General features: G+C 37.7%; 1 protein-coding gene across 2 annotated transcripts in view; it reads left to right on the forward strand.

Annotated features, from left to right (window-relative positions):
* Positions 1-13458, forward strand: part of scfd1 (sec1 family domain containing 1) — a 164761-nt gene that overhangs the window by 25703 nt on the left and 125600 nt on the right. For both annotated transcript variants that reach the window (XM_060828380.1, XM_060828381.1), the window contains 5 exons: positions 2169-2256; positions 4714-4803; positions 5370-5425; positions 8873-8958; positions 10322-10421. In XM_060828380.1, coding sequence (XP_060684363.1) covers positions 2169-2256; positions 4714-4803; positions 5370-5425; positions 8873-8958; positions 10322-10421 — 420 coding nt within the window. The remainder of the gene's footprint in view (positions 1-2168; positions 2257-4713; positions 4804-5369; positions 5426-8872; positions 8959-10321; positions 10422-13458) is intronic.

Below are 13458 nucleotides of genomic sequence, written 5' to 3' on the forward strand. Positions count from 1 at the left end.
CTGAGTTGAGGTGGAATTTCTTACACTAGAGGATGGTTAATCTGTGGAACTGATTGCCACAGAAGGCTGTGGAGGCAAGTCATTGAGTGTGTTTAAGACTGAGATATATAGGTTCTTGATTGGTAAGGTGATCAAAGGTTCTGGGGAGAAGACTGTAGTATGGGTTTGAGAAATAGTTAAACTATGATTGAATGGCGAAGCAAGCTCAGTGGGCCAAATGGCCTAATTCTGCTCTATATCTTATGGCCTTATGGTCAACTCTATATTATGCATCTCCAGGAGTGACTCAGCAAGCCCAGTCTGCCATGCCAGAGACTGCTGCATTTGCTGCCAAGTGAGCTGACAAGATGCAAATTTCACTGGCACTTTTCTCATTTGGACCATTTTCTCAACCAGCTGTGGCATTTGCTTCTGCGCAGCTATTCCAGTGCCCTTCCAAACGTTATGGCCATCAATGAGTCTTCCAGTTGGCCATATCAATATGACCTATCTTCATAGCTCACTTACAGGAGTCCTTATGAAAGAGGCATTCATGGCCTATTCATTATACAGAAGGATTTTTGGTACACAGCTATCAGATGAATGTTGCTGTTGTTGTTGATTTGGTGTTGAGTGTGAGGATTGAAAGAACACACTCTGGACCCTCTAAATTGATGAGCTTATCTTGCTAAGAGATACCAAGGATACATCTAAGACATTAAAGCTAGAAACAGTTCTACATTTTCTTCAGCTTGGTATATATTGTGCTGATTGTGTAACTGCAGAGGGGAGTTCTGACTATGGAGGCTTGGTGAATTTGCAGTTTGTTTTTCACAGGTATGCTGCTGTTGTTTCACATGCTCTTGCTCCGCTAGGAGAGAACAGCTGCAGTTTTAGCGATGCATGTGTTGACGTCAGCATCAAATAACAAAGTTGTTAGTGATTGCTATCCTAGACATGGGAAGCTATTGACAGTCTCAATTGTCACATTGTCAGTTTGAAGGATGGCAGAATGGGAAGATCCTGGACTGTGATGTTTGTCTTTTCGAGGTCTGCACGTGTGTGAGAATCTGTTCTTCTGCTGCCTCATAGAATCACTGCAGTGCAGATAGAGGCCATCCAGACCATCAAGTCTGCATCACTCCTCCAAAGAGCATTGCATCCTGTCCCCGTAACCCCATATTTACCACAGTTAACCTACCTAACCTGCACATTGCTGAAAATTTTGGGGCAATTTAGCATAGTAAGTCCACTTAACCTGCACATCATTGGACTGTGGGAGAAAACTGCAGCACCTGACGCAGAGAACATGCAAACTCCACAGTCACCCAAGGCTGGAATCAAACTCAGGTCCCTGGAGCTGTGAGGCAGTAGTGCTAACCACTGAGCCATCATACCTCTTCAGATATTCTTCAGTAGGGAATGTTAATGCAAGATCATCAGTATAAAACAACTCTCAGATGAAGACTTGGCACAGCTTAAGGAAGCAAGACTGAACAGCATTCCACCTCTAAAACCCAATAGGATATCATTTATATGGGGGTGACAATTAACATAAATAATAAATCTAGTAGTGAAATATAGCTATCATTGTGGAATAAGGTACATCACAAATGCTTATAATATATTTTGTATCAACTATATGATCTCAGTGAATTAGATGTTAACTGGATAAGATGACTAAACAAATAGATACTATTGTATTGTGTTTCTTTGGGCTTCGTTCCAATGCATTTTAAAATCATGATAACATTAATTAAGATTCTGTAATTTAATGTATGTTAAGAACAACTATGCTTGAGGGCTCAAATGTTTTCAAGCTAAAAATAAATAAAGTGATGGCTTTATAATAAAAATGTTTAATTTGTGTGAATTTAAGTCATTGTCACATGTTGTATGATGTTTAAAAATGCAGATGTGCAGTTTTACAACTTGCTGTTTTACACTGGAAAGGCAGTTTTGCTTTACAACTCAAAAGTAGTTTGAAAGCAAAACCCAGGAAATGAATTCATTACTATAATTAGCATATGACAAAAACATTCATATCGGAAGTGAAAGTAGCAACCTAAAGTTTGATCCAACATGGTGAATCATCTATGTCAGTTAATCATTAACAAATTTATGTCAATGTGCAGCTTTGAAACAATATTTTCACATTGCTTCCAATTTTCTCCTATTTATTTTTCCAGGTATTTGATCAGTATCTGAACTTTATCACTTTGGAGGATGACATGTTTGTGTTGTGCAACCAGAACAAGGAGCTTATCTCATATCATGGTAATGGTTGTACACTCTTGCTCAGTTCTATAACCAATGTGTGCATGAAAAATGGCTCAACTGTGTTCAAAATGACAAATGCACAGTGTACATAAATTATTCTTGAGAGTAAGACATGGTTGTAAAAGAATTGTGTGTTTCCTTCAATTGTGTGTGGGTTAATCTAGATTTGAACTTGTCTGCAGGGTAGCCAGCAGCACACTAAGGTTGCCAGCACCTTTAAAATATATCTGTCTTTGAAATAGTATACATTGTAAAATACACCACAAGGAAGTCAAATAAATGATCTACTTTAAAACAGGGCATATTTTTGTTTTAAGATTGCACATTGTTCTTGTTTACAACAAATAGTCTGAACATTCCAGTGCAACTGCATTGAAAATATTCTAATGTTCAAGATAAATATACTTGCTGAAAGTACTAATGTTTTCCTGCAATATTACCTTTAGGTATAATTGTAATGCATCTTTACAATATTAGATGATCTGTGATGCAGCATTAACTTCATAACCTGCTTCAGGTATTCAGCCTTCATTGTAGTTAGTAATCCAGCCTGTACTATTCTCTGGGAAAGAGGATTCCAAAGATTAACAGCCCTCTTCTTCACCTCACTCTGAAATAAAACACCCCTTATTGAAAACTGTGCCTCCTAGTCCTACATTCCCTAAGAGGAATTGTTTTCATATCCTGCCTTAGAAACTTCCATGTTTCAATAAGATCCTCTCATTCTTCTAAATTCTGATGAGTATAAGTTCAACCTTTCCTCATGAGATAACCCTTTCATACCAGGAAGCAGCCTAATGAATCTTCTCTGAATTGCTTCTGATGAAAGGTTATCTTAGCTTGCAAAAGGACACCAGAACTGTGCCAAGCGCCAGCATTCCCTCTACTTTTTTTTACCAGCTGCACAAGCCTCTGAGGCGCATGCACAATAGCATTTTCCAGAACAAAGTCAGTGCCGCAATGAACATGCTGCTGCTGATTGTCACGTGTAGAACATCGGAGCACACAGCCAAGCAGCTTTAAAGACTTGTTGCCGACAGTCTAGGTACAATGGTCTTACCCCTTTGAAACAAAGACAGCATTCTGTTTGCGCTTCTAAATACCTGCAATGCAAACTTTTTGTACAAGGACATCCACATCTCTCTGTACAACAGCATTCTGTAGTCTATCTCCACTTAAATAATTTTATATTCTTCCTTGAAAGCAGGCACCTTCATTCTAGTTTAATGTAATTGAATATTTATTTTTTTCACATTACACTCCATAACCCAAATTCTTGACCACTCTACCCTATCTCCTGGAAGGTTTTGTGTATCCTGTTCACAACTTGCTTTCCAGCCTATATTCAGATTTGGCAGCATTACACTAGATCCCTCCGTATATCTAAGTAATTAATATTGATTGCGAATAGTTGCGGGCCCTGGTGCTTATCCCTGAGGCAGTATACTACTTGTCAACTGGAGATAAATTTATTCAGATTTTCTGTTTGTTGATAATTAGTCAAGCTTCTATCCTTGCTTGAACATATTGCCTCTAAACACCATAAGCTCTTATCTTTCATAACCTTTGCTGTGGCAATAACTGAAATGCTTTTGGAAATTCAAGTATCTGCTGATTTCCCTTTATCCACACTGCTTGTTACATCCTAAAAGAACTCTAAAAGCACAATTTCCATCGCCTAAATCCAAGCTGACTATCTGGTAATACTTTGTTAAAAATCACACAATACCAGGTTATAGTCCAACAGGTTTATTTGGAAGCACGCTAGCTTTCAGAGCAAAGCTCCTTCATCAGGTGTTCGTGAAGGAGCATCGCTCCGAAAGCTAGTGTGCTTCCAGTTAAACCTGTTGGATTATAACCTGGTGTTGTGTGATTTTTAACTTTGTACACCTCAGTCCAACACCAGCATCTCCAAATCATGGTTGTACTTTGATTTTCTAAAAATCCTGCTACTACTTCATTAGAGTGGATTTTAGTATTTTCCCAATGACAGATGTAGGCTATAACTTCCTGTAATCTGTGTACCATGTCAGCCACATTCCCACGAGGATATCATTTTTGGAACAGCACCTGTGAGAAAGAGAAAATAAGTCTTGAATTGAGAAGCTGTAATTGCTTTTTCAAATTTATTGGGATCTTAACAAAATGTTAGGCATTTTGGAAGATTATAGCCAATGCATCCATTTTCTCTGCTGTAGCTTCACTTAAGACCTTAAGTTGCAGGCCATCAAATTCAGGGAACCTGTCAGCCTCAATTCCCTGAGTTTTCCTAGTCTTTTTCTATAGTGATCATGATTTTTCTCAGTTCCTTCTTCCCTTTAACTTCTATAACTAATCTATCACATGCCCTAATCAGCTTTCATCTTCCCTTTTCCCTAGCCCTCTCACCTTACTCCCTTTATTTGCACATACTTTGTGACTTCTAAAGAATTTTAATTGCACATCTGTTTTCAGCAATCAATAGACCTGATATCACTGATAATGAAATGGAAAACATTATGGACACCCTGGTGGATAGCCTCTTCTGCTTCTTTGTCACAATAGGTATGTACAGTGCAATAAATTCCTGCTTATGTCACTGTGAGTTCCTTTAAACTAGAATAACATCAAAGAAAATGCATGTTTTAGAAGAAAGTAAGAAAATCTACCAATAATTCTGCAATCAATATTATTGGACATTATATGTAGGAATCTAGTATTTGAAAGCTAAAAGTGTAATAAATCTTACATTGGGTTAGTTGAGGTGAAAGAGTGTCAGGTTTTAACAAAATGAAGTAAATGCTACAATAAAGAAACAATGAAACTAATTTGGATTGCTCAGTTATGACTTCAGCTTTCATACAGCAATTGAATGTGATATATGATTGTACTTCTGCCATTCCCATTCGTTGAGTTTCAGATCTCGTGGAAGTTATAATAGGGAGAGTCAAGCAGATATGAGCTGCTTATCAAAGGAAATTGCCAGACTGTACCTTTGTTATACTGTATAGAGTAAGAAATGTGTGAGGAATAGGAAGAAAAATAACTAGAAGATATGTCAGCCTCTTGTTCCAATGTGAATCAATTTTGCAACATTTAAATCTTGTAGGTTTATTTTCTTCTTTTCACAGGTGCTGTTCCAATTATACGATGTCCTCGTGGAAATGCAGCTGATATGGTAGCGGTGGTAAGAATATATGCTTTAATTTCCTTCAATATACATGTTAGACAATTCATGGCTCTTTTAAAAAGCTATACATAATGAGCCATTGAAAAGCTTGTATATATGTAGCTATGTGATATTCAAAATTTACATTATCTAGTATTAGAAGGTTTGTTTCCAAATGGTCAGTAAAGCAAGTCAGTTAGTTAGTGAGTTTGGGCCATAACACCAGTGCTTTACGAGGGGCTCACTGATGATGTTACCTATTATGGTGACAAAACATCTGAAAATGAACCTTCCAGCTCAGGGAGCAAACTTATATCCAAGTCATTTAGTGTTTGCTTTTTTCAGTTGTTAGTAATCTCACCTGTGCTTTGAAAAGTTTTAGAGTATTGCAGCTATTAAACTGAGGTGCTATTTGCCTGTTCATAAAGATTTAACATTTCTTAGAAGTGATAGTCAAGGAAAAGCAAGGTGTTTTGTGATTTGGGAGTGTCCAAAGATGATGCTTGTATGTGTACTTAAGTCCGCCTCTAAAATCTCTCAATCTGACAAATGCAAATTTAAAGGAAAAATGCCCCATTTTTTGTGAATATTGCAATAACAAGCACATATGGAGTTGCGTCTGATTACAAGCTTATTCTATTTTGAAGGTAAGCATGATGGACAAGTTTTCAGTAACAATACTTGAATAAATCATTTGGATGCGAGCATAAGTGGTACAGTTAGTAAGTTTGCAGATGACACCAAAATTGGAGGTGTAGTGGACAGCGAAGAGGGCTACTTCAGATTACAACAGGATCTTGACCAGATGGGCCAATGGGCTGAGAAGTAGCAGATGGAGTTTAATTCAGATAAATGCGAGGTTATGCATTTTGGGACAGCAAATTTTAGCAGGACTTATACACTTAATGGTAAGGTTCTAGGGAATGTTGCTGAACAAAGAGATCTTGGAATGCAGGTTCATAGCTCCTTGAAAATGGAGTCGCAGGTAGATAGAATAGTGAAGATGGCTTTTGTTATGCTTTCCGTTATTGGTCAGAGTATTGAGTACAGGAGTTTGGGAGGTCATGTTGCGGCTGTACAGGACATTAGTTAGGCCACTGTTGGAATATTGCATGCAATTCTGGTCTCCTTTCTATCGGAAAGATATTGTGAAACTTGAAAGGGTTCAGAAAAGATTTACAAGGATGTTGCCAGGGTTGGAGGATGTGAGCTATAGGGAGAGGCTGAACAAGCTGGGGCTGTTTTCCCTGGAGGCTGAGGGGCGACCTTATAGAGGTTTACAAAATTACGAGAGGCATGGATAGGGTAAATAGGCAAAGTCTTTTCCCTGGGGTCAGGGTGTGCAGAACTAAAGGGCATCGGTTTAGCGTGAGAGGGGAAAGATATAAAAGAGACCTAAGGACCAATGTTTTCACACAGAGGGTGGTACGGGTATGGAAGGAGCTGCCAGAGAAAGTGGTGGAATTATATTTAAGTGATATTTGAATGGGTATATGTATAGGAAGGGTTTGGAAGGATATGGGCCAGGTGCTGGCAGGTGGGTCTGGATTGGTTTGGAATATCTGGTCGGCATGGACGGGTTGGACTGAAGGGTCTGTTTCCACGCTGTACGTCTCTATGACTCTATTTACCCAGCAACTTTAACAGAGTAAATTGTCCAAAGGCACAGCATGGAATCTGACAAACATTGATACTGGCACCCAGAAACACATATTGGTGAAAATTAAAGGTTTGCTTACGGAGGTAAATTTTAAGGAGTACTTTTGAAGGAGCAGAGTGATAGAGAGGAAGAGGTGTCAAAGATGGATACTTCAGAGTATTGGTTTTCTGTAATTCATTAAATCTGGCATAATTTTTCAGTCAAAGCTTAAGCTTGCTTTAAAAAGTACACAGTTTTGAAATAGTTCACAGATCCAACAATTCATTTGTAGTACTTTGTAGCAGTGATCTTGTGATAATGTCACTAAATTAATAATTCAGAGGCCCAGGATAATGTACTGGGGACACTGGTTCAGATACCAATACGCCAGTTGGTGGAAAATAAATTCAATTAACAATTTTGTATTTGAAACTAACATCGATAATGATAACCATCAATCCACCATTGATGTTGGCCATCATCCATACCTGTTTCAGTCCAAACTTCCAGTCATGCGTTGACTTCTAGGTGTCTTCTGACGTGGCCTAGTGGTCTAACTAGTTCAAGGGCCAGTTAGGAATGAGCAAAACTTCAAACCTTGCCAACAATGTACACATCCCATAAAAGAATGCATTAAAAAATTAAAGGAACAAAGCATTGTAAAAACTTACTTTTAAAAATTTTAAACCAGGTAGCCCCCAAAATGCGATTCGGTTCCATTCTGGAGTATGTTTACAAGTCATTTTATATGCAAGTCAGAACCCACCTCAGGACAGTGGACAGCAGCTACTCTTAAATATAGGAAATGTTTGTATTATCAGGTCTTTAAAATTACACTCCCGTATGGAATCGCATTCACAATGCACATATTCTCAGTTGCCACACTCCGTAGTAAGGCCTTAAAATGTGAACAGGGACATTGCACATATTTTCAACAAGTGGTGTTCCATCCACAACATTAGGTATGAGCAAGCAACAGTACTTTCCTCATTACCGAAGCTGGTGTTGCCATTTTGCATATTCAAATAAATGGTCTCACACCTGCTTCAGGTCCCACCTGTGTCATTGGTTTGACCCTTTCAGGATTAACAAACCTTGATAATCATATCAGTATAAAAGTCGGGGAAAGGAAAAATCACTTTTCTACACTCAACAGTGACTACACTTCTGAAAAGTGTTTATGGTACATAAAGGTACATACTAAGAACAGTGACTGTCTTTCATTTATGTTCTGCCTCTCCTGATTTCAAGACATCTGAATGTGCTTTACAGACAATAAAATATCTTTTGAAATGGTCAGCCTCTGTTGTAAAGTAGTAAGTTATTACAATAAATACTTTGAAACTGCTGCTTCAAACATTGCTGTGAAGCCATAATTATTCTACTGAAATTCCCATTCTGCCTCAGTCCTTGTTCTGAATTCCAACGAGTCACTCCACTGGACCACTGTCTAAATTGATCATTCACCTGATCACTGAGCTTGAGTCTAGTCATTCACCTATGTGCTACTGAGCTTGACGGTACCAGAGCATCATTCTCATTGTAATGTTAGTCTCAAGCCCAATATCCAGGGCTCTTCAGACTTCTTCATTCCCATGTACTTTGCATAATCCATTCTATAATGTGAAGCTTATGTCTTTATTTCAATATGCAATACTTCAAATGAGTCACTGCTGTATATGAGAGGTTTAATATTTAAGTGTAATATTTTTGTTATGATTTCCTTATTTTCTGCTATGTGTGTGTGTGTGTGTGTGTGTGTGTGTGTGTGTGTGAGATATAGACTTTTTTTACATTTGAAAATACAACAATTTATTTTGATTTAGAAACTGGACAAGAAGCTACGAGAAAATCTGCGAGATGCCAGAAATAGTCTCTTCACAGGAGATGGCCTTGGTGGAGGCCAATTCAGGTACCATACTCTTACTCTATGTTCAGAAATCAGACTTGGCTCGAAAAAGATGCTTCTTTACAGTTGAGCAAATTTAAGCAAGCTACTTATAGGCATGTGTTTACTTTTGGTACAATTTCCTGCATATGTAGTTACATCACTGAATGAGGGAAGAAACTTTTACAAGAATTAAGTCTACAGAATAATTCTGTTATAATTTCTGCAAGTTATTTGTATTCTAATACAAACTGGAAGATCTTTAATTCAAGAGTTTTTTTGAAAGGCTTACTTACATGATTTGCTTACCTATTGAATACAAGCCTTATGAAGAGCTAACTCACATCTGTGTTCTAAATCAAAAGCAGAGATTACTGTGAGAAATTCAGGTCTGGCAGCATCTGTGAAGAGAAAACAAGATCCATATCGTTGACTTTGCTTTCTCTCCATAGATACTGCCAGACCTGCTGAGTTTCTCTTGCAATTCCTGTTTTAATTTCACATTTCCAGCATCCACAGTTCTTTGTTTTTATTTCCCTCTATGTTTTTTCATGGATGAAACTTAACAATGTGTGTATTAGTATCTCACACCCCTCACATCTCACACACCCTGCCTTCGAAGGATGTGGAATCTGAGTTTACCCAGTTGAGAGGCAGGATGCTTATAATCATAGTTAATTTGTGCCTAATTTGGACTTAAATGCTGCTATTCTGATTTTCTTGGGTTAGGCAACTCAATAGTGAAATGCAAGTTGGAACAACTTTCTTCAGCATGAGTGACTATTTTGGCACTTCTGGTCAGCTAGGAGGAGTAAACATATTCCTCCTGCCCCCTCCATGAAATTGTAGGAGTCATTCATAAATTTAACTGCTGTTTTTAAAGGTTAGCATAAAGAAGACTGAAAATGCTGTCATAGTTAGATATTCTTGAAATAAAGAAGAACAAAAACTCACTGGTTCATTAATATGTGTGATTCCTTATGAGATTCTAGGTAAGTCTGTTTTGTAAATTTTAACTCAATATCGTAAAGTTTGTCAGCTGGCTCTTCAGACAACTAATCTGATTTTATTTTTAAAGTTAGAATGTTGAGCGATTTGACAATGTGAATGATGATTCCACCTGTACAATGAAAGAACAAATACTATATTTGCAGAAAGCTTCTTTAACTTTTTGTAATATGTGATCTTAAAACTCTTACGATTTAAGTTTTATTTTTGGAAAAGCATTGTAGAGGAAATGTTGATTCCAAAAGAAATGCAATAATATACTCAAACGTTTTGTTCAAGCATGTTGGCAAATGAATAGCATTTTATTTTCGTCCAGGATATCTAAATATAATCTGTATGTTCACAGTTTCATATTCATTGGTCTGTTTTTTTTTGGCAGTTTCCAAAGACCTTTATTAATACTTGTAGACAGAAATATAGATTTGGCAACTCCATTACATCATACGTGGACATACCAAGCTTTGGTTCATGATGTTCTGGTAAGAAAATAACTGTTCTACTAAGTGCAAGGTATTACCTGAAATGATAAATGTAACAATGCAGGTTCTGAATACTCCATGCTGTTATTATTGAACATAGCTTCTAATGAGGAAAAGATAACCCATGAATTGAGAATAAAAGTAAAGCTGCTATAGGGATACATTCTCATTCGAGAGAAATGGTTGGTTGTTGTTTAACTTGAGGGTCACCATGCCCAGACGAGGGGTGAGCTTAAGGTGGGATCATCACGGTAACCTCCGTCACTCCTGGAATTGAACCCACAGTTAGCCACTCTGCATTGCAAACCAGCCATCCAGCCAACTGAGTTCGCCAACATCCCTTTGAGAATAACTGCAAGTTGCTGACTACTTTATAATGCCGTCATTAGCTTCATAGAAACAGGATCTTGCTCTTAACCTTCTGTTGATTTTCATGAGACTGAGGATTTGTCAACGAGTTGCCCATCAAACTTATAAAAAGTTTTGGGTGCTGAGATAGTTACCCAACTTTTTGCCCAGAAGCTCTGGTTCCAAAACCCATCTACCACAGAGGTTGATTAAAAATAATTAGAAAGGTGTCTAGCAACTATAAGTGTACCATTTTAACAATTGTATAACTATTCGTGCCTGACAGTCACTTCCTCTTCATCAGAAAGTATGCACTTGTGAAGGTGGAGATCCTGTAGCATCTGGGGCGAGGGAAACAGATTTAAGTTTCCAAGATCATTGACATTTCTTTTCCTTTCTGTTCCTTTTCATCTTTCTTTTGATGCAAACTTTCTTTTTCTCTCCTTCTGTTCCTGATTTCGATATTAAATGCACTAATGTTTACCTATAATCCTTGTAGATTTTTAATCTTCTAACAGTTTTTTAAAAAATCCCATTGTTCGCCGCAGTCCCATATGTCCTGTTGACTTTGCTAAACAATTTGCATTAATAAGTTTTTAAAAATGTTATTCATACAAACAGCCTAACTAACTGGATTACCTGGGCCTTTACTTTCTCAAATGTGTGCATATTCAGTATAAACTGTACTTACCAGCAGATGGAGCAACAATGCTATAAATATTTTATTTTTTTCTGTATGAGTGTGGCAATTTTATTTGGCTGTAAGGTAACTCTTGGTAGCAGTGCCACTTAGTGTTGTATGCAGTATATTTTTGAATGATAATAATTATCTTGATCTCTACTTGAGAAATGCTTTAATAAACATTGTCTTTAAAGTGGATAGTTGAGATGGTTAGCATCAGGTTTAAAACTGATATCTGTCAAATCTGGGCTTAAATTGTAGGCACATATTATCGCCACCTGCAGATGCCTCAAAAAACACTGCAAATGTTTGCTACAAATTCTGTGTTACGAATGAGCCCTCCACTATCACCTGATGAAGGAGCGTCACTCCGAAAGCTAGTGTGCTTCCAATTAAACCTGTTGGACGATAACCTAGTGTTGTGTGATTTTTAACTTCGAAAATGTGAAGTATGGCTAACTGTAAATGTGACTGCAAGCACAAGAAAAATAAGCTCATGAACCAATTAATATTTTGTAACTTTAGACTTAAGAAATGACACAAATTTTGATTGCCATTCTTGTCTTTTCCTACGTTTTGTGCATTCTGCTTGTGATGTCCCAAATTAGGAATCCAGTGTATTCGAGGTCCCACTTGATTTCAGCAACAACTTAAACAAGATAATGTCTCCAATTGAGATGGAAGTAGAAATTACTGTAAATACTCAGCAGGTCAGGCAATATCTATTTAGAAATAAAAAGTTTAAAAGTTAAAAAGTCAAATATGGCTTAATCAGAACTGAATTAGTGTAGAAATGCGATGAATTATGTACCATCAGAAGTAGGGGAAGAATAAATGGAACTCTAGGATAAACTAGAAATCAGAAGCAATTAAATGACAAAGGAATCATGGATCAGAAGGCATAGGAAGTGTTAATGGTTGTAGTTAAGATGCAAAAGCATTTGTTCAGAGTTAGTCACGAAGATTAGCAGCTTTTTCTAAAAAGCAAATACAGAAATAAAACAGATTCATGCTTACAGATGCCTTTTAAATGCTATATTGTATCCGCCTCTACCTTTCCTCTGGCAGCTCATTCCATACATACACCAGCCTCTGTATGAAAAGGTTGCCCCTCTGATCCATTTGAAATCTCGCCACTCTAGCCTTAAACCTGTGCCCTCTAGTTTTGTATTCCCCTTGGAAAAAGACCTTGGCTATTCACCTTATCTATGCCCTTCATGATTTTATAAACCACTATAAAGTCTCCCCTCAGCCTTCATAATCCAGAGGAAAAAAACCCCCAACCTATCCACTCTCTCCTTCTACCTCAAACCATCCAGCCCAGGAAAATCCTTGTAATTTTTTTTCCACACCCTTTCTAATTCAACAATATCCTTCTATAGCAGGGTGACCAGAATCATATGCAGTATTCGAACAGTGGCCTCATCAATGTCTTGTACAGCGAGTTTTGAGAAGATTCGTAGCTCAGTTTGAGGTTCTGAATGTAGGTTTGCTCGCTGAGTTGGAAGGTTCATTTCGAGACAATCGTCACCTTACTAGAGAACATCTTCAGTGGACTTCCAGGCGAAGCACTGCTGATAATTCCTGCGTTCTGTTTATATGTTTGAGTTGATGATGTCATTTGCTGTGGTGATGTCATTTCCTGTTCTTTTTTCAGTGGTGGTATATGGGGTCTAACTTGATGTGTTTGTTGGTAGAGTTTCGGTTGAAATGCCATGCTTCTAGGAAATCTCGTGCATGTCTCTATTTGGCTTGTCTTCGGATGAATGTGTTGTCCCAGTTAAAGTGGTGTCTTTCCTTGTCTCTATGTAAGATACTAGTGAGAGAGGGTCATGTTGTTTTGTGGTTAGTTGATGTTCATTTTTCCTGATGGCTAGTTGTCCAATGTAGTGTTTGTTACAGTTCTTGCACAGTATTTTATAAATGACATTAGTTTTGCTTGTTGTCTGCATAGGGTCTTTCAAGTTGACTAGCTGCTGTTTTAGCGTGTCAGTGAGTTTGTGGGCT

This window comes from Hemiscyllium ocellatum, chromosome 8 (assembly GCF_020745735.1).
Source record: "Hemiscyllium ocellatum isolate sHemOce1 chromosome 8, sHemOce1.pat.X.cur, whole genome shotgun sequence".
NCBI classification, from domain to species: Eukaryota; Metazoa; Chordata; class Chondrichthyes; order Orectolobiformes; family Hemiscylliidae; genus Hemiscyllium; species Hemiscyllium ocellatum.